Below are 22,190 nucleotides of genomic sequence, written 5' to 3' on the forward strand. Positions count from 1 at the left end.
AATACCTACAGGTTAAAGACCCTCACCAGAATGTGCTTCAAACCCTGACATCAACTATTTGTCTACTGTCTGATTCCCTAATAGACTGTCCATTTCATGAGGGCAGGAACCAGTTTTGTTTATTGTACACCCAGTCCCCAGCATGGGAACTGGCACATAGTAAATGTCTACTGAATAAATGAATAAACGTATCTTATCTCTTACTACTTTCCCTACATAGCCTCAGTGCCTTAGCACCTTGAATTGTCATTTCTTGAATATGACTGACATCTCTGCCATTCCTTCTGCTTGAAATGTATATTTCCAATATGCCTCACCCTTACCCAAGAAGTACTTTCCAGGTCTGGCTTAGTGAACCTGTTTGCATTCATCTTCTCCAGAACCAAAGATAGCTGACTTATCTGCAGCCATTACTGGAAAAGCCTACACGTGCCTACAGCCCTGGCCCAGCCTCAGACTGAGACCTGTACCATGCCCAAACATTTGAGCAATCTGATCTGGGCATTTGGTAATACCCAACTTTGACAGAATGGAGCAGTTTTCTGCCAAGCATACCAGAGTACCCTTCACCAGGTGAAGGCCAGGAGAGCATTGGTGTCTGGGACTTATCTCCCTTCCACTGGCTTGAGGAGGAAGAGTCAGAAACCAAATCAGCAACTATCTCAGATTCCTGGCAGGACACAGTTTAAGTGACCCTGAAGAGAGTCGATGTATTTGCTTACTGGCGTTCCCTCTCAGGGTTAGCTGACACACAAAATACATTTTAAATTCATAACCAATCACTTTCTTCCTACTATTCAGGAGTGTCACCTTCTGGACCAGGTGTGGTGGTCATGCAGCTGAATGTCCCTAATGGACCCCAGCCCCCCCAGAACCCATCCATGGTCCAGTGGAGTCACTGTAAATATTATAGCATGGACCAGCGGGGACAAAAACCTGGAGACCTGTACAGTCCGGACAGTAGCCCCCAGGTGAGTCCTGCAACCCATCCTTGTCTTGTCCAGGTCTTCTCAGAGAGTAATCTTTGTCATTGAGCAGCCTCTTTTACATGTCTTTCCCTGCGTACTTTTGGGGGAGAAACACAAGAAATAGAGATTATCTTGTTTCGAAGAACCTAAATTCTAAGGTGGCAGATGGGACACATACTTGAAAATGCTAAGAGAATACTTAAAACCGTATTTCAAAAAGTGGGTATTAAAATAATACATACTAATTAGGGACTAGGGAGGCAGTTTGAAGGAGCAGTCTGACTTTGGCAGAGTTTAGCAAGAGAAGTTTCCTGAGGGAGATGAATTTTAAGCCAAGCCATAGGAGTATCCAGAGGATAATGTTTGGTGTTTATCTGATTTATACTCTTTTCTCCCATAGGCCAACACACAAATGAGCAACAGCCCTGTCACATCTCCTACCCAGTCTCCAGCACCCTCTCCTGTCACCAGCCTCAGCAGTGTCTGCACAGGACTCAGTCCCCTTCCAGTCCTCACGCAGTTTCCCCGACCTGGGGGTCCAGCACAGGGTAAGGAGTTAGATTAGGGCTGACTGCTGTCAAATTCACCCTTCCCATCCCTTTTCCAAGTGGGAAGATCAAGAGGATAGCAACAGGCAGGAAACCAGTGTGACTGACTGGTCATCCAACTCTGGAAGCCAACTCTTACATTTTAATATCCCTGTTTAGGCCAAGGACACCTGCCCCTTTTTAGAGATGCCCATAGTTAACTTACTATAGACCACCTTTACATACTTAGTATTTATTACCAAGTAAAAGTGACTTTAAGCCAGGGGGAAAAAATCACTGAACTTTCTGATAAACCAGAATTCAACCCATCAGTACTGAGTCCGAGGCCTGGAAATATGGGGGACTGTGTCAAAAACAGAATGGCTTTAGAAGAAGGAACACTGGATTTGGGTTAAAAGACTTGAATTCAAATTCTTATTATACCACTAAATAGCCCTGTGATGTTGAATGTGTTACTTAAACTTGGAACTAAACCTCAGTTTCCTAATCCATAAAATATAGAGTTAATCACACATAAGATGGGAATAATCTTATCTGCTTGCTGTCTAGGCTGTCACAAGCAGTATAAAAAAAAAAAAAAAAGATGAGAATATGGTTTAAAAACTTTAAGTCTACGGCCATGCTAATCTGAACAAACCTGATCCCATCTGCTCTTGGAAGCCAAGCAGGGTCGGGCCTGGTTAGTACTTGGATGAGAGGCCACCTAGGAAGGCCAGGTGCTACAGGTATAAAAAATAAAATTTAAAAAAAGAGATTGTAAGCTGACAAGGTTCTTGCCATCTATGAGGTCAACCAAGTGTTGCCTCACCTAAAAAAAAAAAAACCACCTTTAAAGTGCTCTGATAGATATTTATCGACAATAATAGGTGACACTTACAGTACTTAGTATGTATCAAGCATTTCTATAAATGCTTTACATCTCTTATGTTCATTTAACCTTCCCAACAACACTGTCAAGGGGAAAACATACCCAACATCACATTTCTAGTAACAGAGCCATGGTTTGGACCTAGGCAGCCTGGCTCCAAGTCTGTGCTTTTGTCTACTACCCTTTATTGCCTCTCACATGAGTCAGAAACTTGAGCCCTGGATTTGAGGTGGGGAAAAGCTATATAAGAAATAAAAGACATTCATGACAATCTATAGGTTTCCTCCAGGGCCTTTTGTCTATAATGGACAAAGCCCTTTTTCGAAGGTGAGAGAACCTAATAGTCCCATTTGTCTGAGATATAGCTGAGAGCCAAGGAGTTTAGGAAGAAAGGCAGCTCTTTAATCAGTCTCATAGGCATTGGTCTCATTAAAAAAGTAGGAATAGTATCTATCTCCAGAGCCCCTGAAGTCTTATAAGTCATACCATGAAGCTCAAACTCCCAGAAAACAATCTGCTCTTCTTCCCTAGGTGACGGGCGCTATGCCCTCTTGGGCCAGCCATTACAGTACAATCTGTCCATCTGCCCTCCTTTGCTCCATGGCCAGTCAACTTACACGGTGCACCAGGTAAAGGTGTCTACCATCAGCCTTAGAACCATCAGACCCCTCCCCCTCCTCATGTTTCTGAGCCATCCTCCTCAACCAGCTGGGTGGACAAAGGAGACCACACAAAGAGTATGAACAAAGTGGGAGGGACCTTGCCCCACTCCCTTACTCATTCCTCCTACCCCATCCCAGTGTTTCTTGGTGGCTATTCTCTGGCCCATCTGACTACCATCAGGGTTGGGTACTCCTCCTTAACTTCTCAAGCAGACATTGAGATGCAAAGCAGTCAGTGTTATTTGCCCAGAATGAGAGTTATCTTTCGAATGTTGAAGGGACAGAGTGGATTGAAACATGGAAACCGGAGCAAGAGACAAGCACTCAAATCTGCCTCCACTGACCTGGGGACGACAGATGTTGGTGAGTGACAGGATGCTGAATCCCCAAGAGAAGGGGCTCACCCTGTCAGCCCTAGCCTAGGATTGCTGGGAAAAGCCATCTTAGGATGGGAAGTAGAAATGGTACCCTTTTGTACTCAAGAGCGAGGAGAAGCTGGACGAAATATCTCTGTCCTCCTTACCAAGCTATTCTAAGTCCTGGGGAAGATGATCGTAAAAATTAGGAATAATACAATGATGGGGATTGCTGAGCTTATTAGCAGAGCGTCTTGTGGAAGTAGTCCTGACTTTAATCTAGGATGTCTAACTTTGGTAGTCCTAAACCTAATTCAGGAGAAGCTTGACAAGAAAGTATAGAGGAGTAACTCTCCTCTTGCAGGCCTTCTATACTAGACATACAAGATCTCTCAGGATTTTTCCTTTTTGGAGCGGTTTGCTAAACAAGGAAAGGAGAGGGAACTGACTTCCCTAGATGATAAGAAAGGAATCTATTTGAGCCAGCCTCTGGGAAAGGAGCTATGGAACATAGTTCAGATTAGGCTATTGACTTTTTGAAAGCATCAGCTAAAGCCACACCTCTTTCACAGTAATAGCTCTCTATGAGAGAACTGAGGTGTGGGTCTCCAGATCTTAAATCTGGGATTCTGAGTTCCAGTCTCTTCTTGCCTGCATCTCTGGGCTAGGAGAAGAAAAAAGTTCCTTTGTTTCTCCTAGTTACCCTGATCAGAGTCTGGTTGGTGAGGAGTTGGGTTGACTAGGGAAGAAGGAAAAGGCTCAGTGGGAAAGGCTGGGCTTTTGAGGGTATTATATACAGACTTAGTCAGCTGGATACTTCTCTGCCAGGCCATTGTCCAGTCCTCCCTACTCTAACCCTCTCACAACCATGTCTTCTGTCTTCCCTTTCCAGTCCTGGGGCGGGTGCTGGAGGTAACAGATCTCCCTGAGGGCATCACTCGTACTGAGGCGGACAAACTCTTCACGCAGCTCGCCATGTCCGGCGCCAAGATACAGTGGCTCAAGGATGCTCAGGGGCTGCCTGGCGGGGGTGGAGGGGACAACGGTGGGACTGCGGAGAATGGCCGCCACGCGGACCTTGCTGCCTTGTACACCATTGTGGCTGTGTTTCCAAGCCCCCTGGCTGCCCAGAATGCCTCCCTTCGCCTCAACAACTCTGTGAGTCGCTTCAAACTTCGAGTGGCCAAAAAGAACTATGACCTGAGGATCCTGGAGCGAGCCAGCTCTCAATAAACAGGAGGGGAAGAGATCGGCGCAATAGGTGGGGGCAGGGTGGAGGGAGTCGAGAGATCCTGAAAGACCATGGACAGAGGCAGAAAGGAAGGTGACAGACACTAAACTGGAGCCTAAGACAGTAGGGATGAAAATGGAAACAGACAGATGCTCACACTGGCACTGGACTCCTTACTCCCCAGCCATGGGTCCCCTCTTTTTCCCTGGTTGGTTTTCCTCTGCTTCCCTCCCCTTCCCATCCTCTTCTGTCATTTTTTATCTCTTCTCTCACCATAAAATTAATTTCTTCCATATTTTTTGGTCAGGTAGAATTGGGAGAGTTTTACCCTCCCCTATTCTCCTTTTCCTTACCATCCCAAGCTCCCCCCCCCCTTATTTTTGTCTTTATGAATATATTTATATGGACAGAATTAAGAAAAACAAAATTGACTTCTCTTTTTTCTCATTTCCCCCATCTTGTCTCCCCAAACCCCACAGAGTTAAAACTTGGGACTCCCCCCACCCCCCAGAACACTTGTATATTGTTTGAGGTTTGTGCCGCAGTAACAGACACAGTATTTAATTGCACATACAGATGTTTGCTGGGTATATTCACTGTAAATTTTATTTAATCTGATTTTTTGTTTGGGGGAGGTTGATTTTGTTTTTAAATATATAAAAAAAAATCTGTCACTGGATGTCAATCCCTGTTTCTCTGTTGCCGTCCTGGTATGAGTGGGATTCAGAGGTTCTGGATAGATACAGCCCACAATGTTGGAGGGATTTGATTTGGGTTTGGATGGCTTTCCTACCATATGCACATATATCTTCCTAACACTATTCTCTGTATCCCATCCTCCTCCTTACACATAATTCTGTTGGGTGTCTGGGTCTCTAATGAGACCTTGGTTCTGGGTGCTCCCAACTCTGCCACTAACTTGGTTCATCAAGCACATCACTTCTCAACTCTGGACCTCTGAGTCTTTACCAATAAAATAAGAGATTTGGAATGACTAGGTGACCTCTGAGGTTCCTTCCACTCTGAATTCTGCAACACTCATTTAGGGTCCTTGAGGCTGAGCTGGGGAGGGGTAATTGAGGTCTAGAACTGGGTCGAGATGCTGGCCTCATACCTGTTTGTGTAATCTTCTAAAAACTTCAGGGATGGAAGACTTGGGCCTTTAATCTTAAAGCCAGAAGATTGGGTTCTACAGGAACAGAAGTTGATGTTTCTTTCAAAAAGAGCTCTTGTCAGTTAAACCTACAGTGCCAAGATGCCATATTATCCAGGCATGGTCAGCAGTCCTATGCAGTTAAAGGTGAAGAGCAGAAATCACCTGCCTGCAAAATGAAGCTTTTCTTCTGTCTGAGGCTTCTCAAAACTAGCGTTGTTGTTCGGCCTGTCAGACGAGAGTCATTAAAGAGCCTGCAGACCCAGAGCATCCAGCAAACTCTTTTCAATCTCACCTGCCCCTTAGAGAAAAAAAGCAGAAATGACAATATTACCCTGGAAATCTCTTGGGTGTGGGTAGCAGTATGTCTAGCTAGGCTCCTCTGAAGCTTGTCTGACCCAAACGTCAATGTAATCCTTCTTGCAGATACAAGGGATAAAGCAGCACTACATTACCACCTCCAAGTTGCTCTCCTCTAAGATGGGAGCATCTTCTCTTTCAGGCATGTCACAGCACAGAGCATAAGGCTGCATCTCTGTGAGATAAGAATGTTAGATAGCTCACTGACCTGTCAGTTCATACACTAGGGCATCAGAGGAGGAAGATGGAATCAGGGAATCAAAATGATTTAGGAAGTGTGAGGCTTGGCCATCCTGACACCTCTAAGAGTTTGCAGTTCTCATGGAGAAGGAGATATTACTTAAAAACTCCCCTGTGTGTCAGCTAATAACGTCCAATGTCAAAAGACCATCTCTACCTGATCATTAGACCCTTACTCTCCCAGAGTCCGCAGTTGGAAGTCCCAGCATTTTTTTTTTTTTTTTTTAATAACTAAGAAGTCCCTTTACCCTGAGGATAAGATTTTAGAGTAGGGAGAAAGATGGAACAGCTGGAGGGAACAAAAGTACTATGTGTTCTTTACTCCCTTATACAGGATGGCAGCAAGGTAGCCTCCAACTACCTATGGAGAAGAAAGCAATCTAGTTTGGCTGATAATAGAGCTCTGGAAGTTAAAATGATCTGTTTTTCAGCAGTTCCCAGCCTTTTCCTCAAGGGCATAAAAACATGACCAAAAGAAGACAGTGGCTGAGAAGTTGAAGGCTAGTTCCTTAAGTAGGTCCAGGGAAGGTAGACTTGGGGAGATGTTTAGACCTTGGAGAAAGGGCATTGGGAAAGTTATTTCTAATTCAGTCATCTAAAATCACCCAAATGAGTATACAGCGTGAACACTGTCTCTTTCTGAATTTAGCCCATACAGACTTGCACACCATAGATGAAAAACCAGGAAACAACAGCTCTGGGAGATGGGAGGAGTTAGGGTCCAGCCCTGCCCAGACCTCCCCGTGTCTAATTTCTCTGTGTCAGCTGTGTCTCTCAGCTGTCCACTTTCCTCCAGCCCTGTCATTTCAGCTTGACACCAAGGCAAGAAGCTAGGTCTACAAATACCATCTGGGTAGCTGGTATAAGTACAGAGGGTACTGGGGGGGCTTAGCCCCCAAGGAAGAGGACCAGCCCTCCCCAAGTGACACCATCAAGACTGCAGAAGCTCCCTCTTCCACAGACTGGACTGACTTAGGGGATCCCAGATGTAAGTTGCCTCTTCATTCTCTTTCCATTTCCAGGACTGCTCTTCCCAGCTTCCTCAATCCTTAGTCTATTAATTTTCTTCATTTCTCTCCTTATCTGTGAGTAAGTTGGGTTTTATGGATTGAAATTATTGTTCTACTCCAGGACAAAGCTAGGATTGGAGGGTGAGGTGGGGGTGAGGTTAAGGGAATGGAATAGTAAGGAAAGAAAGGCTCATATTACTCTGAAAACTTAAAATAGCTGAGGCCTGAGGCAGGCTGGGAACTAGGCACCGGGCCTCTGGGGCTCAAGAAGGAGGTAGGGAGAATAAATGTCTCAGCCCAACCCTCCACACATCAAACCCCTTGAAGAAAGGAGATCGGGAGGTATGTGTCACATCTTTATTGCCCACAGATTTCCAGAACAAAGTACCTATAGGAAATTATACCACACAGCCTTGAGCACTGTTGAGGCTGGAAACTCAGGGGTTTCCCCTCAGGGTGGAAGGATGGGAGTCAGTTTGAGGAACTGGTTGGAAAGTTCTTAAGTCTGTTGGGCTTTTCTCTGGACCTCCATGGAATCTTCCTGTTCAAAGGCCCTGTGAAAGATCTCTGTTTAACCAAATTTCTCACGAAGCCTCACCTGCAAGGACCACCCTACTGCAAAGGACAGGAATAAGGGAGGGAAGAATGGCAGTCAGGGATTAGATTTCATAATGGGGTCCAACCTCTTGCAGGATGACAGAAAAAGAGGTGCTGGAGTCCCCTAAGCCCTCCTTCCCAGCAGAGACTCGGCAAAGTGGGGTGAGTGTGGGCCTCTGACCATGGGGTATGGGGAGCTGGAAAGCCACTGCAGCCCTTGAAAGGTGCTTGAATTGTACTCGTATGTGATTCTTTTCTAGCTAGAATGCTAGCCAACACCTGCAGCCTTCAATACCCCCTAGTTTGGTGTGTGCCCCTTGCCCTAGACTAGAAAAATGTCTAGTTAGCCTCAGCCTTACCTACTATAAAGAGTATGACAATTCTTTTAACATTGGGTTACCTTCACTCCCTCCCTCTCTCAGCTACAGCGGCTGAAGCAATTGTTCAGGAAGGAGTCTACAGGGACAAAGGAGATGGAGCCGCCCCCAGAGCCCCAGGCCAACGGGGAGGCTGTGGGAGCTGGGGGTGGGCCCATCTACTACATCTATGAGGAAGAGGAGGAGGAGGAGGAAGAAGAGGAACCACCCCCAGAACCTCCTAAGCTTGTCAATGATAAGCCCCACAAATTCAAAGATCATTTCTTCAAGAAGCCCAAGTTCTGTGATGTCTGTGCCCGGATGATTGTGCGTGAGTCATGAAGTGAAGTTGAGAGTGTGTGATGTCAAGATCAGGGGATGGGGGAAAGGGTTTAGGAGAGGAATATTTGTATAGCAGACAGGCTGAGGCAAGGTTCGGCTTTAAGAAAATACTGTTAGAAACAAAGTGTTGGGTCCCAGACAGAAAAAGGACCTAGAGCTAGAGTAGTAGCAATGGTATAAAGGGAAGGGGAAACGGAAAGCTTACTCAAATGTTCTCCCCCTCTCCCAAGTCAACAACAAATTTGGGCTTCGCTGTAAGAACTGCAAAACTAACATCCACGAACACTGTCAGTCCTACGTGGAGATGCAGAGATGCTTTGGCAAGATCGTGAGTAGGCTCTGGGGAGCAAGAAAGTAGAAGGGAGGGGACATGTTGCCAGCTACCTACCCCCTTGCCAGTCCCTCCTCAGGTTATTCATCCATTTCCCTGCTTTTTCTTCTTCAGCCCATATCTTTAAGAAGGGGTGAGCACTCATGGGAGAGATGGGGTTCTGGGCCCCACTTTGCTCTCGCTAATGCTTTTTCCCATCCCGTCCTACCCTACAGCCCCCTGGTTTCCATCGGGCCTATAGCTCCCCACTCTACAGCAACCAGCAGTACGCTTGTGTCAAAGATATCTGTAAGTGCCCCACATGGGACCTGAGGGAATGGGCCAAGCCTAGAGCCGGTTTCAGCACCACCTCTAGATTTAGAAACCACATCCTAAAACAAAAAGATTCCATTTCCCAAGGTTCTCTCTCAACCTAATATTTTAGACATCTTGGACGCAGTCAGTATGCCTGTTTGATAGCTGAGGGAGTTTAGCTAGATCTTCACACCATTAGCAAAGAAACAAAGCCAAGACTGAAACCTTCACCTGCTGAACTTCAGAATCTGTGCTTTTGATATGCAAAACCGTTTCTAAGCAAACAAGGATTCTAGACTGTCTCATCCTTGTTACAGAAGAATGCCAAACTTAAAACCAGACCAAGAGCTGTGGACATCCTGAGCAGATTCATAATTTGGCAGCCCTTAAAAAATGTATTCTTTGGTGATTTGTTCAACATCGTCCTTTATTTGGAAGAGAGGCTGGATTCTGTGAAGAGCATGAGCGTAAAAAGAACTCACTAGTGGTAGCACCCCAGCTTATACAAGCCATTCTGTGGAACAAAAGCCAGCAGTTAAAGAACCACTCTACTTAGGAGAATAGTGATTCTGAGTGTTCCCCAACTCCCAATCAATTTAGCAAAGTTGTCGTTCCAACATCATATAATGTTCTGTCTGGAAAGAGTGTTGGTAAATATTTTTCTCCATCACATTACATTTCCAGTGATGTCTTTACAGTTCTTTGTAGATTTAGACCTAGGTATGCCCAGACACGCACACGCACACGCACACACACACCCTACTCAATCCCACCTCTTCCTTACTTAGGAAGTCTCTCTTTCCTCCAAGCTTTTCCTCTGCCTCCCTAGTAACATCTCTTTCTTCTCCCATTCCTACTAGCTGCTGCCAATCGTAATGACCCTGTGTTTGAAACCCTGCGCACTGGGGTGATTATGGCAAACAAGGAACGGAAGAAGGGACAGGCAGATAAGAAAAATGTGAGCACCATACCTTCCTACTGAGGTCCCTTCCAGAGATCCCATGGAATAGGTCCTGTCTCCTCTCTGGGAAGCTAACAGAAGCCTTTCCCCTAAAATTGCACATAACCCAACAGACAAATTTTTGCATGCAATTTTAGAGGTCCTTGGGTTAAGAACTCCTGCCATAGTGTGTGTTTTCTCCAGGAACTTCCTTCTGAAATTGTCAGATTAACCACTCTAACCAACTGAAGGCTAGGCCCCAGGTCCCTGGCATTGCTGGACAACAGAGGCAAGAGCTATGCTTTTGGATTTGGGAAAGAGAACCTGTCATGCCAAGAAATCAGAGAATTCTAGAGTTATATAAAGGTCCATGAAGATCGTCTGGTCTGACTTATTTACCTACAGATGAGGTAACTGAGGCACAAAGCTAGTAGCCAAAAGCAGCTTCGTTTCCTTTTGTAATAGGGTTATTAGATTGGTAATGCCATAGACTTGCATTCAGTTCAGCAAGGAATTTGTTAGCATATCCTTATATCTTTGTGGACAGCCAGGATGGACTAATGTGGATAATAATTACAGTTAGATGGATTCCTAAAATTGGTTGAATGACAGTACCCAAAGTATCCTGGTGTATGCTAAAGGGAGATTTCTGATGCCTCATAACATGGTTTGGTCTTCCGTTCTCAGCTATGGACATTTTTCTCACAGATGCAAATGAAGATATAAGTAATATATCCATTAAGTTTATGGGAAACCTAGGAAGGAAAACTTAAACACTGAATAATATATTCAAAAATCTCATGGACTAGAAGAAAGGCCCTGAACTAATAATTTGAAATTCTGTAAGGAAAAATGTATATATCTGTTCTTGGATCAAAAAAAAAAACAATCAACTGTACAAAAACAGAACTAGAGGTTTGGCCTCAAAATAGTTGATATGAAGGTTGGGTGCAAATTAGGGATTTCCATAGAATGAACTATGACTGTAAGACACTAACAATGTGATCAGGCTGCTTCCAGAAAGACTACCATATCTGGATTCTATTTTCTTAAAGGTATTTTTAAGGGCAGACATTAGAGTAAAGGATATCAAATCAGGATCTTTGGGCATGATTTGGAGGGACTGAGAATGATTAAAGAAGAAAAAACAGGAAGGACATGTCAGCTGTCCTTAGATCTTTAAAGGGACTATATTCTATATTGCTCCAGAGGGCACATCGAGACCAAAAACTACAAGTTACAGGGAGAGTGACATAGGTTTAATGTAGGGACTTGGTCCCAAATTACATGTGCTTACTTTGCAAGGTAGTGAGCTCCCTGTCATTAGCTATATTCAAGCATAACATGGGTGGCCCACCTGCCAGGATGATTTGGAGGTCCCTGCATTAGGCAGGTGGTTGACTAGATATTTCCTGCAATGCTCCTTCTAACCCTGAGATCCTATTCTTTAGTTCTCTGGCCTAACTGGAGAGCCAGGGCAAGTATGGGTTCCCAAGACAGTATCTTCCTAACTCTGGTGCCCCCTTCAGCCTCTAGCAGCCATGATGGAAGAGGAGCCAGAGTCTGCCAGACCAGAGGAAGGCAAACCGCAGGATGGTGGGTAATACTTACTTCCATCCATAGAGATGGAGTAGGGTCAGGAGATCAACTGTGGCACAGGGGATGGAGGGTCAAAGAGCATGCCAGGTCTTGCAAGAGAAGGGTAAGAGAATGAAGGCTACCCTCTAAGAGCCAGAGACAATTTGTCGGTGTTTCCCATCGTAGGAAACCCTGAAGGGGCTAAGAAGGCTGAAAAGAAGACACCTGATGACAAAGTGAGAATCCATTCTTCCCAAAGGGACCCTAGTCCTCTCCCTAAACCAGTTCTGAGACCACTCATGGCCTTAGCAAAAGCTCACACTTACTCCATGGGTTCCCATCATCCTTAACTTTCCTTCACCGTGCACGCGCACACGTGTACACACACACACACACACACACACACACCCATTAAACTCTTAGTTTAAGGACCCGGAAGATAGATGGAATGTAGTGCGTCTAGAGAATACCCCTACCTTGGATTTCTGCCCCTCAGTGTGGGACAGAGGAGCCCTGAGACTCATCACCCCCTTTCATCCCCCAGCACAAACAGCCTGGCTTCCAGCAGTCTCATTACTTTGTTGCTCTCTATCGGTTCAAAGCTCTGGAGAAGGACGACCTGGATTTCCCGTGAGAAGCCTTAGAAATGGGGTGGGAGTGTACTGTGAGTGAGGGGAGAGCCTAGCTGTCTAGGGGAAAGACAAGGAGGGAAGGGGATACTCAGAGCTTGGAGCCTATTGGGGCTGGATCTGGGTACAGCCAAGGGACTGGATATGTAAATAAGGCTCCAAATCTCAGAGGCCCCTTCCTTCTTCTGCCAGGCCTGGAGAGAAGATCACAGTCATTGATGACTCCAATGAGGAGTGGTGGCGGGTAAGAGAAATGACTGAAGCTAAGGTGGGACATGGGTTGAGTTTAGAACCTGAAATTGAGAGACCAAGTCTCCCTACCATCTTTAGGGGAAAATAGGGGAGAAGGTCGGATTTTTCCCTCCAAACTTCATCATTCGAGTCCGCTCTGGAGAACGTGTGCACCGGGTAACAAGATCCTTCGTGGGGAACCGTGAAATAGGCCAGATCACTCTCAAAAAGGACCAGGTAGCTCTGGTGCCCCTACCCAACCCCCCAGGCCGGGAGAATCCTCTGCAAACCACACTCCTTGCAGATTTTAACCCATTAATATACGGGCCTCCATAACTCCGGGCTCCCCTGCTCTCCTCCCCTACGTTTTCCTTTGATTCCCTCCTCCCTAATCCTTTAATCCTTTAGATCGTGGTGCAGAAAGGAGATGAAGCTGGCGGCTACGTCAAGGTCTACACTGGCCGTAAGGTGGGGCTGTTCCCCACAGACTTCCTGGAGGAGATTTAAGTGTGCAGGCGCCTGCTGGCGGGAGATACCCATGCCCCATTCTGGGCAGGCCCAGTGGAGGTTGAAGAGGAAAGGGGCGAAAGCAACTATATTATTGGGCAGGGGAGGGGTGGGAAGGCCCGCCAGAGCGTGACGGGGCTCTAGCGGGTAGGTTCCTGCCCCGTTCCCCAATTTAGGGCGTCAGATAACTGGAGCCCAGAGCAACCTCCCCGCAACCCTTCAGGTCCAGCCTTTGAGAACTGGAAAAAGAATGCGTCTCCACTAGGAGGCGCCCTGAGAGTGTGAGGGTGGGTGGGAGGCGAATTGTGGAACGTTGCAAATTTATTAAAGTTTTGGCAAAAGTTAGAAAAGTCTGTTCTTTAACTGCGGTCCAAGGACAGAGGGAGGGAAAGGCCTACGAAGGAGTGGAGAATCCTGTCTCACCAAGTGGGATAACCCAAAACCCACCTGGGCTGAGGCTGGTGGGAGGTGGGGAGACAGGTGCGTCTGCCAAGCGAGGCCTCTGTCGTCAATGAAAAAAGGGGAGCCGAGCTGGGGTCACCATTCCCGATCCCCTGCGGATGGAAGCAAAATCAAGTAGCAGGACAGGTCCTCCAGTTCTTACCGATTTATCTTCGAGCAGCCCCTTACGTTTTGGAACCTGGCTCAGTGCCTATTAGGCCGCCAGGGGGCGATGCAAGATCTCAGTTGGAGAGCGAAGTACCGGGCGGAGGTGGGGGGAGAAAGGAGAACCAGAGACTCCGAGCCCGAGACCCTGGGCCTGGGAGGGGGTGGGGTGCGTGCCGTCTCCATGGCAACACTTCCTCAAGTCCTCCGGGGAACTGAACGAGCAAGACCGGGGGCCTAACCCCTCCCACGCGGCCCCCGCCCCAACCCATTGCGACAGGTACCAAGTGAGAGGGCGCCGGGCAGACAGCTAACCGGCTCAGGCAGACAACACCCCTGCAGCGCGCCGTATGCAAATGTTATTATTTGCATATGTAGATATGCAAATATTCCGGCCCTGGTCAGGGTGGCAGGTGGCGGGGAGCAAGAAGGTGTGGGGACGAGAGCTGAAGGAGACGAGGAGTTTGGGGACCTGGGAAGTAGCCTGGGGTGGTCGCTGGATTGGGGCAGGCGGAGGGTCTTGAGCTTGATGGAGGCTGGGGGAGGGTCAGTCTGGCCAGTCAGGAGATCCTCTTCTGCCCGTTGTCTGCCAGGGCTGAGGTTGGCACCGCCTAGCAAGGTTGGCAGCGGGAGCCTGGGCACCATCTGCTGCTGGCGGGGGGGAAGACAGAGGCTCAGCTGGGCTGGGGAAGAGGAGGGCCCGGGACCGGCACGTCCCCCTTCCTTCCAGAAGGCTGAAGTGTGGTGGGGGTAGGGAAGCACACAAGAAGACTAGCTGCAGAACTGGGTTGTTTCCTGTTCCCTTTGCCCTTGACTGTCCTGAACTCCTGGAGGAACGACGGGGTCATAAAGGAAGACTCAGGCAGCCCCCTTTTAATCATGCTTGGGTTGCAATAGGAACAGATCACAGGGCCCCCTCCACCACCACATACAAATCAAGCTTTTTGCCCCCATCCATCCTCGGGATCCGCTTACCACGAACGTGGTGGAGGGGGCGGGGGCCGGGTAGGGCTTGGGTCATATCTCATCAAGCGGTCTGAGGGACTCAAAACCAGAGCCACCCCAAGATCCAGCAGGGGCTCCCACAATGCTGAAGCAAAACCAATTTAATGGCTCATTGGGCGGCGATGCTGTTGTGGGGTACCGAAAAGCAGAGTGAGCGGCTGTTCTCCCCCCTATACTCGGGGGGCACCCCCCTTCCTCGCCTCGCGGAGCCAGCAGCTGTCCCTAATTAGAGCGGCGGTTTAATTGGATTTATCAGCAGTTAATAGGAAATTAAGCAAAGGGCCCGAGAGAGGGAGGGCGGGAGGAGCGGGAAGGCCGGCTGTGCTGGGCTCGAAGGACGGTGCTGGGGTGCCAGAGGTGCGACACAAGGCCCCAATATTGCGATTGAGCCCAGTGGTGACGCACTCCCTCCAGTACTCGTCTGCTGGTTGAGCCCTGGCCTGTCGGCGAGAGAGTAAGGTCTCAGGAGAGGGAGGCGGGAGCGAGAGCAAACCTCTGTGAGCCCCCTATTCCCCTTACGCCCCCTACTCCCGCAAGCAGCCGCCTGGGTGATGAATGATGCTGCTTCACGCTGCAAAGGTCAAAAGTCTGGGGCAAGGAGCGGACTGAATTGAAAACAGACCAGAGGAGGGGGAGGGTTACTAGGATCCTGGACACAACCCTCACCCTATCCCTCCCCAGTGCCCACCTATCTCTTAGCAAAGAAAGTGCAGCTTGAATTTGGAAGATTGGGCAGCACAGGGGATGAGGGGGTTACCCAGTGACCCTTTCTTTCACCCCTGCCTCCTGACTGTGTTGGGAATCCTGGGAGTCTCCCCTATGCAGCCGCCAATGTTCTTCTATGGCTCCTGTTCTTCTCAACTGCTGGAGTTGGGGTCGGTTGGGGCCAGAGTGGCCCAAGGTCTGCTCCACCCACCCTGGGGGCCAAGGAAGGAAGCTTTCAGGCAGTACAACAGGGTTCAGGGGCAACAGCCCCAGGAACTCCTGTCATCAGGACCTCATTATATGGCTGTGCTAACAGGGCCTTTTAACAGAGATCCCAGGGACTTCTCTGCCACACTCCACCACGGCAGGGCAAGCAGCTCCTTGCATATGTGTGGATGTCAACCTCTGAATTCGCCGGGGTAAGTGGGGGTAGGTGGATCTCTCTTCCTCTGGAAATTATGGGTGTCTGTGCCCCTGGTGTGTATTATGTGTGTCTGTGCTCCAAGTGTGTAAGGTGAGTCTATCAGAGCCTCAGGTGTGGTGTGTATGTTGATAAGTGTGCCCCTGGTGGGTGTATGTACTCTGAATATGTTCTATCGGTCTTTTCCCCATTTTGCCGCCCCTCTCAACCTCTATGATTTTTGTCTTTCCCTGTCCCTGGGTGTCTAGATGTGCATATATGTGTCCCACATGTTGGCATTTCCGTGGGTCTCAGCCTGAGACTCAAGACTGTATGTGTGAGAATCAGGAAGAACCTCTAGTGCGTGTGTGTTGCTCTGGCGTCTTCGCCTGCAGGTGTGTGTGTCTTGGTGACAGTGCGTGGGTGTGTACCGGGGTGTGAGCCGCACGGCGGCGTGTATTCGAATGACAGTGTGACGCACGCGCGCCTGCGCGCGCGCGTATTCGCGCGCGCGCGCGCGCGTGTGTGTGTGTGTGTGTGTGTGTGTGTGTGTGTGAGCCTGCGCGCACCCGGGTGAGTCTCCCTCCTCCGCCCCTTCCTCTCCATTTTTATTCCTCTCTCCTCTCAGGGCGGGTTTGGCTCCGCCGTCCGCATCATCTCCATCCATTATTGAAGAAACAGCCGCGTCTGCTCCAATCACATCAACACCCCCGCCCCTCTCGGTTCCGCTCGCCCCACTGTCCCTCTGGGTGCCGGGAGGGGGGACCAGCGGCGCGGCGGAGGCACCGAGCAGGAGCGGGCTCATGACCCTGTGCCCCAAGCCGGGCCAGGCACCGGGATGCCGGGGTCCCTGGCGGAGAGTGCCTTGCATAAACAGATGGCGCGGGAGTCTTTGTCTCGCTCGCTTGTTCGCTCTCCGCGCGGCTCCCGGCTCCGCGGCTGTCTGGCTGATGTAATCACGATCATCTCAGAGCCTCGGGACCTGGCGCCCTTAATAGCGGCAGAGGGGGTCAGGGTCCCCGGGGCTCCCGAGCAGATGCTGGGCACTGTGTCTTCCCTCCCGGATGTCCCCTCCACGCCCCACAGCTGCTGAGGGAAGACGGAGGCCGCGCCGAGGTGATGGGCATGTGGAGGTGACCGCTCAGGGGACCTCAGGCAGTGCCCCGAGTTGTCCCCAGGCAGTCTCGTTGGACTACTGCAGCCGTCCCCACCCACCCAGGGGCAGCAAGCCAGATAATAGCAATAGAACTAGGGAATGGAAGGGGAGAGACAGAGATAAAGGCAGTGAGAAAGGCATTTGTAAAGAGAGACCCAGCGAGGTAGAGGGATGTAGAGGGAAGGAGAGAAACACCGAGAGAGAGAGAAACAAATGTAGGACAAAGCCAGGTAGAGAGCTACAGAGGAAGAGACAGAGAGACATAAACCAGAATGATAAGGAACAGAGACACAGACATACACAGAGACACAGAGATAGAGGCAGACAGGGCCTGAAGAAGAGGCAGAAAAGGGTAGCCAGAAACTAGGACAGGAAGGGGCAGAGGGCAGAGGGCAATCCCACGGCGAACACAGAGTCTCAGGTGTCTGGGGCTGCCCAGCCTCCAGAGAGGAATCGGCCTGAACTTGGGGATGCCCGAGCCTGGCGAAGTGGGAGCTTCTGCGTCCCCTTTCCGTGCACCCCCGGTCCACTGCGGGATCCACTGCCTTGGCCATGGGAGTGGCAAGCAGGCATCTCCCCTAAAAGCTTTGGAGCATCTCAGCCTCCAGGGGGCGCCCGCGCCCACAGCCCTTGCCTCCAGCTCGCTGCGCGTGGTCCAGCTGCTTTTGACCTGAGGTGCGAAACAGTATCCTGCGCGATTTAGCTTTTAGAGTCGGGTCCCAGCGGGACCCCGCCCACCGGCGGCCACGCCTAATCCGCAGCTGATGACTTCTGTTGCCCCTTACCTGCTGGGTCAGTGTAGCTTGAGTCCTTCTGTTGGGAAAATGCGGGGAGTCGGGAGAGATGAAATCTGGAACCCTAGGAGTTCTATGTCCCAGCATGTGTCCCAGAGACCATGATCCAGAGATGGGATGGAAGTTTAGAAATAAAGTTACAGAGAAGGGGTCAACAACCGGTACCAAAAGCAGGTGAAATGTCAAGGAGAGACCCTAGCAGAAGCAATCATGTAATAGGGAGCTTGGAGAGTGGGGCAGAGGCCCAAGGCAGGAGGATCCGCAGCCTCAGTAGGAAAGGAGCAGGGCGGAGGATCTGGGAAGTGCTAGGCTCCAGTCACCAGAACTCACACAAAAGGACACAAGAAGGCAGAGGAGGGCCAGAGAAGTAAAAGGGCGTGGCGTAGGGACCAGAAGTGTCTGTAGGTGCCCTGGTTCTCAACTATACCACATAAAGCCAGATGTGCAGCCCAGCTGTGCGGCCTCTCGGTTCGAGCTCCGAAACTGATTTTTAGTCCCAAAGACTGGAGGGCAAGGGTTACAGGACACCCCACTCCCTGGCCCGGCCCCGGAGGTATGGGTGCTCAGGGAGGGCCAGGCTCTGCGCTGCTCCAGGCTCTGACATTCGTCAGTCCCCCTTCCCCCACGCCATCCCCCCCCCCCTCCGCGCGCATCTCAGCGAGTCTCTGTCTCTTTGTTCTCGCGGTGTCTCTGACACTTTATCTCATTATCCGCTGGAGGGAGGCGGAGAGCCCCGGACCCTGCAGCCTAATTACGGCCGGGCTTGTCAGAGCAGAGGGCGGGGGAAGTATCAGCGCCGGGGAAAGAAAAGGGCCCCCAGGAAAGGCCCCTTCCCTCCCTATACCCCCGGGTGGGGCCGGGGGCGGGGGGGGGGGGGGAGTTGGGCAGCGGTAGATGCACAGATCGCCCCTGCCCAAGCTGCCACAGGGCTCTGGAGGGGAGAAATGGGGAGCCTTATGGGATCTAACTGCCCAGGGGAAGGCAGGGAGGGAGAGAAGGTGGAGGTTAGTATGGGAGCGAGGAGAAGTGGTTAGGGCTGGGCTCCTCCTAGGTCCCCAAAGACAGTGTCAGTGAGCCTTCTCATCCTGACAGCATAACATACATCTGAGTTGGCTTTGGAACGGGAGGCAATCACTCTACACTTCTGTTTCTATGTGTCTTGTCTTTCCTCCTTCAACATCGTGTCTGTCTTTCCTTGACTTCCCTCACTCTATTCCTTTCTCTGCACCACAGCCAGAGGCAGAGAGTGGCCTCCATGGGTGGCTCGACCTTCACCCCTACAGGAAGTAGGCAGGACAAGCAAGTTTCTCAAGCCCCTAAACTTCGCCCTCTTACTCTATCCAGACCCATGTTTAAGATACCCCTAGTCCCCTGACCTCCAAACACTATTCCAGGCCAAACGCAACACAACTTGAAGAAAATGCACAGGAGTAGAGGGGCTGGGGCAGCTTTAGTTCTGTTGGCTTGTCTGCCCCCCTCTCCCTTCCACTACACTGTGGACAGGTCAGGACTAGGGTCTCCAGGACCTGCTAGATCCTGGATGGCTCTAAGAATGTCAGGGAAGTGTTGCAGGTGCCCTTGCTCTTTCCTGACCCCTCCTGGTCCCAACTGTGAACACTCCACATCAGCACTTTGCAGGAGGTCTGTCTGCCTGCTTGTCTCATGGGGAGTCCCACCCCGCACTTCTGGATTTCCTCTCAATTAGAGTTTGGGTCAAAGCCTGTGATGCCTCTCCCTCGAAGCCCAAGTTTGATGGTGTCCTGTGGTCCAGGGTGCAGACATCCGGAGAAGAGACTGGAAGAGCAGAAACCCCTCTGCTAGCCAACAATTCTCCCCGCCCTGAGCTTGGAGCTGCGGAAAGAAGAAATGGGTAGGGGCGGGGTGAGTCGGATGCAGCGGGCCAGGCTGGGAAAAATTGGGCTGGGCTGACCCCTCCCCAGCCGGGGGCGGGACCCCAGGAGGAGCAAGGGAGAGGAGAAGCTGGAGAGAAGCAGACACTAGAGAGGCGATATGGCAGGAACCACCAGTCTTGGGGCCCGTCTCTACCGGCAGATCAAGAGACATCCCGCGGTGAGTTAGGTCCCAGAAACACTGGTTCTCTTAACTCTCTCGCTTCCCCAGCGGCCCCCAAATCTCCCAGTCCCTCCTCTTGATTAGTCTGCCCGGTGCTCCTAACCTTTCTTCAGAGTGCCCTCAACTATCCCTGCAATATGCCCCTGTATCCCCTAAATCTCCCTCGGACAGGCTCTGTGGGGTGAGGGAGACGAAGGCTGGAACTGTGGAGTGGAAGGTTCCAGGTCCCCTCTCCCAGAAAGGAAGGAGCTCCAGCCCGGGGCGGAGGTGGCGACCAGTGGGCAGAAAAGTTTGTGAAGGGCTACTGAGAACTGGGAGAGGGGGCTGACTCTGCAAGTGCCTTTCGTCTTCCTCACAGCTCATCCCGATGATCGGCTTCATTGGCCTGGGCATGGGCAGCGCTGCTCTCTACTTGCTGCGGCTTGCCTTGCGCAGCCCCGACGTCTGGTAAAAGTCAAGCTTGGGACGTTGGCAGGGGTCCTGGGTGGGGCAAAATGGGGCAGGAACGCGTCGGCCTCTCCAGAAAGGTGGGAATGGGTGGTCTTAGCGGGGAGACCCCAGTAGCGCACCGGCCACTGCCCCGCCTGGCAATCTCGGGGCTTGAGCCCGCTCCTGACCTGGGAGGGCCCGCCTCCCCTCTGGCCCACCCGATCGCTTTCTTCTTGATGGCTCGAGACACGGGCCGCTTTGGGCTGTGGACCCCGCCCCGCTCCCGGCCCGGTTGCCATGGCAGCGCAGCTCTGCCCGCTGTCAGCTTACCTCAGTCTACGCTCTGGGGGGCCTGGGGCTGAGGGTGCCATACAGGGCTGGGACCTGTATGGTATAGAGACTCTACTCCAGGCCAGAGTGGGGGCGAAAAAATTCTATCAGTTTGAGGCACATCACAGAAAACCCCTCAGGATCTCTGCCGGATTCCCACTGCTCTGCTGGGTTGACCTAGGGTGGCCAGGAGTGGGCGGGAGCCTCTGGGATGGGTTGTCAGTCTGTCACCTGCCCGGCTTCACGCTGACAATGGTGACAGGCTTCTTGTCTCACTTGTCAGCAACTGCTAATATGCCCTCTCCCCTGTCAGTCTCTGGTAAATGGGTGCCCCAGGGTAGGAGGAGATTGCTGGGGTAGAAGCAGAGACCCTGGGTGTTACCTTAGGCTCCAGAGTTCTAGCTCCCGCAGAGGAAACCCTAACCCTCTTCCTCCCTCCCCGCAGCTGGGACCGAAAGAATAACCCAGAGCCCTGGAACCGCCTGAGCCCCAATGACCAATACAAGGTAACTCTCGGTGGCTCTGGGGTTGTACTTCCATCCTCTCTTGGTCCCCAACGACCCCTCGGCACCCCACCTCCCCTCCCCAACAAAGGGAGGCCTGGGTCACTCAGTGCAACATCCCCCCCCCCTGCCCCCGCACCATCCCCATAGTTTCTTGCAGTTTCCACGGACTATAAGAAGCTGAAGAAGGACCGGCCAGATTTCTGAGCCTGGCTGAGGTGCGAGTTCCATCAGCCAGCTTTCTCATTTCTTCCACTATCTGCTCCCAGCCCTCAGGGCGGCACTCTAGCCACCCTGTCCAGATCCTGCGCTTACAGGCCTAGTTCCCACACGGAGGGGAGGCAGCTCCACCCCCACCCTCTACTCTTGCTCTCAGCAGCGGAAGCACCTCTGACCCTCAGCTTAAATCCCACGCGGGGGAAGCATTAAGAGAGCCTGCAGCAGCTGATTTGACCCAAAAGGTCCAAGCCATCTCCTCTGCCTTGCTACTGGGACCTTGTAGGGAGGGTGTGGGTGTGGCTCAGGCTACGTGTTGAGCGTGGCAGATGTGAGCCAAGAGCAAGCGGCCCGGCCTCCAAGTGCCAAGCAACGTGGCGAGCCCCACGTATGCTCAGGCTCTGGGCGCCAGCCCAGGGCTGCGGCGTTGCTCTGGCTCAACTGGGCTCGTAGCCTGTTGCCCAGCCTGCCTGGATGAGGCACCTATGCCCACAGAGGAGCAGCACTTTCCTCAGTGCCCAAACCCCTGTCTCCCCAGCCAACCGGGCAACCCCTCCCACCTTGCACTTGGGCCTCCCCCTGCCACCCCGCCCCTCCCTTACTCCCCTCTGTCCCCTGGGATCAAACAGAAGCAGCCGTGGGCAAAATACAATTTCATTTAACAAATTGAATTTGCTGCGCTTGCTAATCACGTCTGGTATAGTAGGCTCTGATCAGAGACAGAGAGAGGAGGCCGCAGCCCCAGGGGGTCCTTCTGTAGGTAGTGGGAAAG

General features: G+C 51.0%; 3 protein-coding genes across 24 annotated transcripts in view; all 3 read left to right on the plus strand.

The window, feature by feature from the left end:
• R3HDM2 (R3H domain containing 2) overlaps window positions 1-7,314 on the plus strand; it is a 128,309-nt gene extending 120,995 nt beyond the window's left edge. For 8 of the 17 annotated variants that reach the window (XM_036235797.1, XM_036235801.1, XM_036235786.1 and 5 more), the window contains 6 exons: window positions 802-971; window positions 1,369-1,516; window positions 2,916-3,013; window positions 3,325-3,409; window positions 4,295-4,560; window positions 7,183-7,314. In XM_036235797.1, coding sequence (XP_036091690.1) covers window positions 802-971; window positions 1,369-1,516; window positions 2,916-3,013; window positions 3,325-3,409; window positions 4,295-4,560; window positions 7,183-7,278 — 863 coding nt within the window. In that variant the 3' untranslated portion in view covers window positions 7,279-7,314. Of the gene's footprint in view, window positions 1-801; window positions 972-1,368; window positions 1,517-2,915; window positions 3,014-3,324; window positions 3,410-4,294; window positions 5,629-7,182 lie in introns of those variants that run through there. The other 9 variants (XM_036235788.1, XM_036235794.1, XM_036235790.1 and 6 more) reach the window with 2 other exon arrangements.
• Window positions 7,189-13,839, plus strand: STAC3 (SH3 and cysteine rich domain 3). Of its 6 annotated transcripts, none has more exons than XM_016127674.2 (12): window positions 7,189-7,374; window positions 8,089-8,155; window positions 8,416-8,680; window positions 8,922-9,019; window positions 9,238-9,310; window positions 10,177-10,274; window positions 11,786-11,852; window positions 12,021-12,070; window positions 12,379-12,464; window positions 12,656-12,707; window positions 12,794-12,931; window positions 13,103-13,546. In XM_016127674.2, coding segments are annotated over exons 1-12 (1,095 nt in total). In that variant the 5' UTR covers window positions 7,189-7,372; the 3' UTR covers window positions 13,202-13,546. The 6 variants fall into 6 exon arrangements, with proteins under 6 accessions (XP_015983160.1, XP_036091697.1, XP_015983161.1 ...); XM_036235804.1 differs by having other exon boundaries at window positions 7,254-7,374; window positions 12,794-12,871; window positions 13,103-13,838; XM_016127675.2 differs by lacking the exon at window positions 7,189-7,374 and having other exon boundaries at window positions 8,060-8,155.
• A 5,981-nt stretch (window positions 13,840-19,820) lies between these two features.
• On the plus strand, window positions 19,821-22,093 carry NDUFA4L2 (NDUFA4 mitochondrial complex associated like 2). Its single transcript, XM_016127682.2, has 4 exons — window positions 19,821-19,937; window positions 20,299-20,387; window positions 21,145-21,205; window positions 21,353-22,093. The coding sequence occupies exons 1-4, from the start codon at window positions 19,878-19,880 to the stop codon at window positions 21,407-21,409; spliced, it is 267 nt and encodes an 88-aa protein (XP_015983168.1). The 5' UTR covers window positions 19,821-19,877; the 3' UTR covers window positions 21,410-22,093.
• The last annotated feature ends 97 nt before the right edge of the window (window positions 22,094-22,190 follow it).

This window comes from Rousettus aegyptiacus, unplaced genomic scaffold, assembly GCF_014176215.1.
Source record: "Rousettus aegyptiacus isolate mRouAeg1 unplaced genomic scaffold, mRouAeg1.p scaffold_m13_p_2, whole genome shotgun sequence".
NCBI lineage: Eukaryota > Metazoa > Chordata > Mammalia > Chiroptera > Pteropodidae > Rousettus > Rousettus aegyptiacus.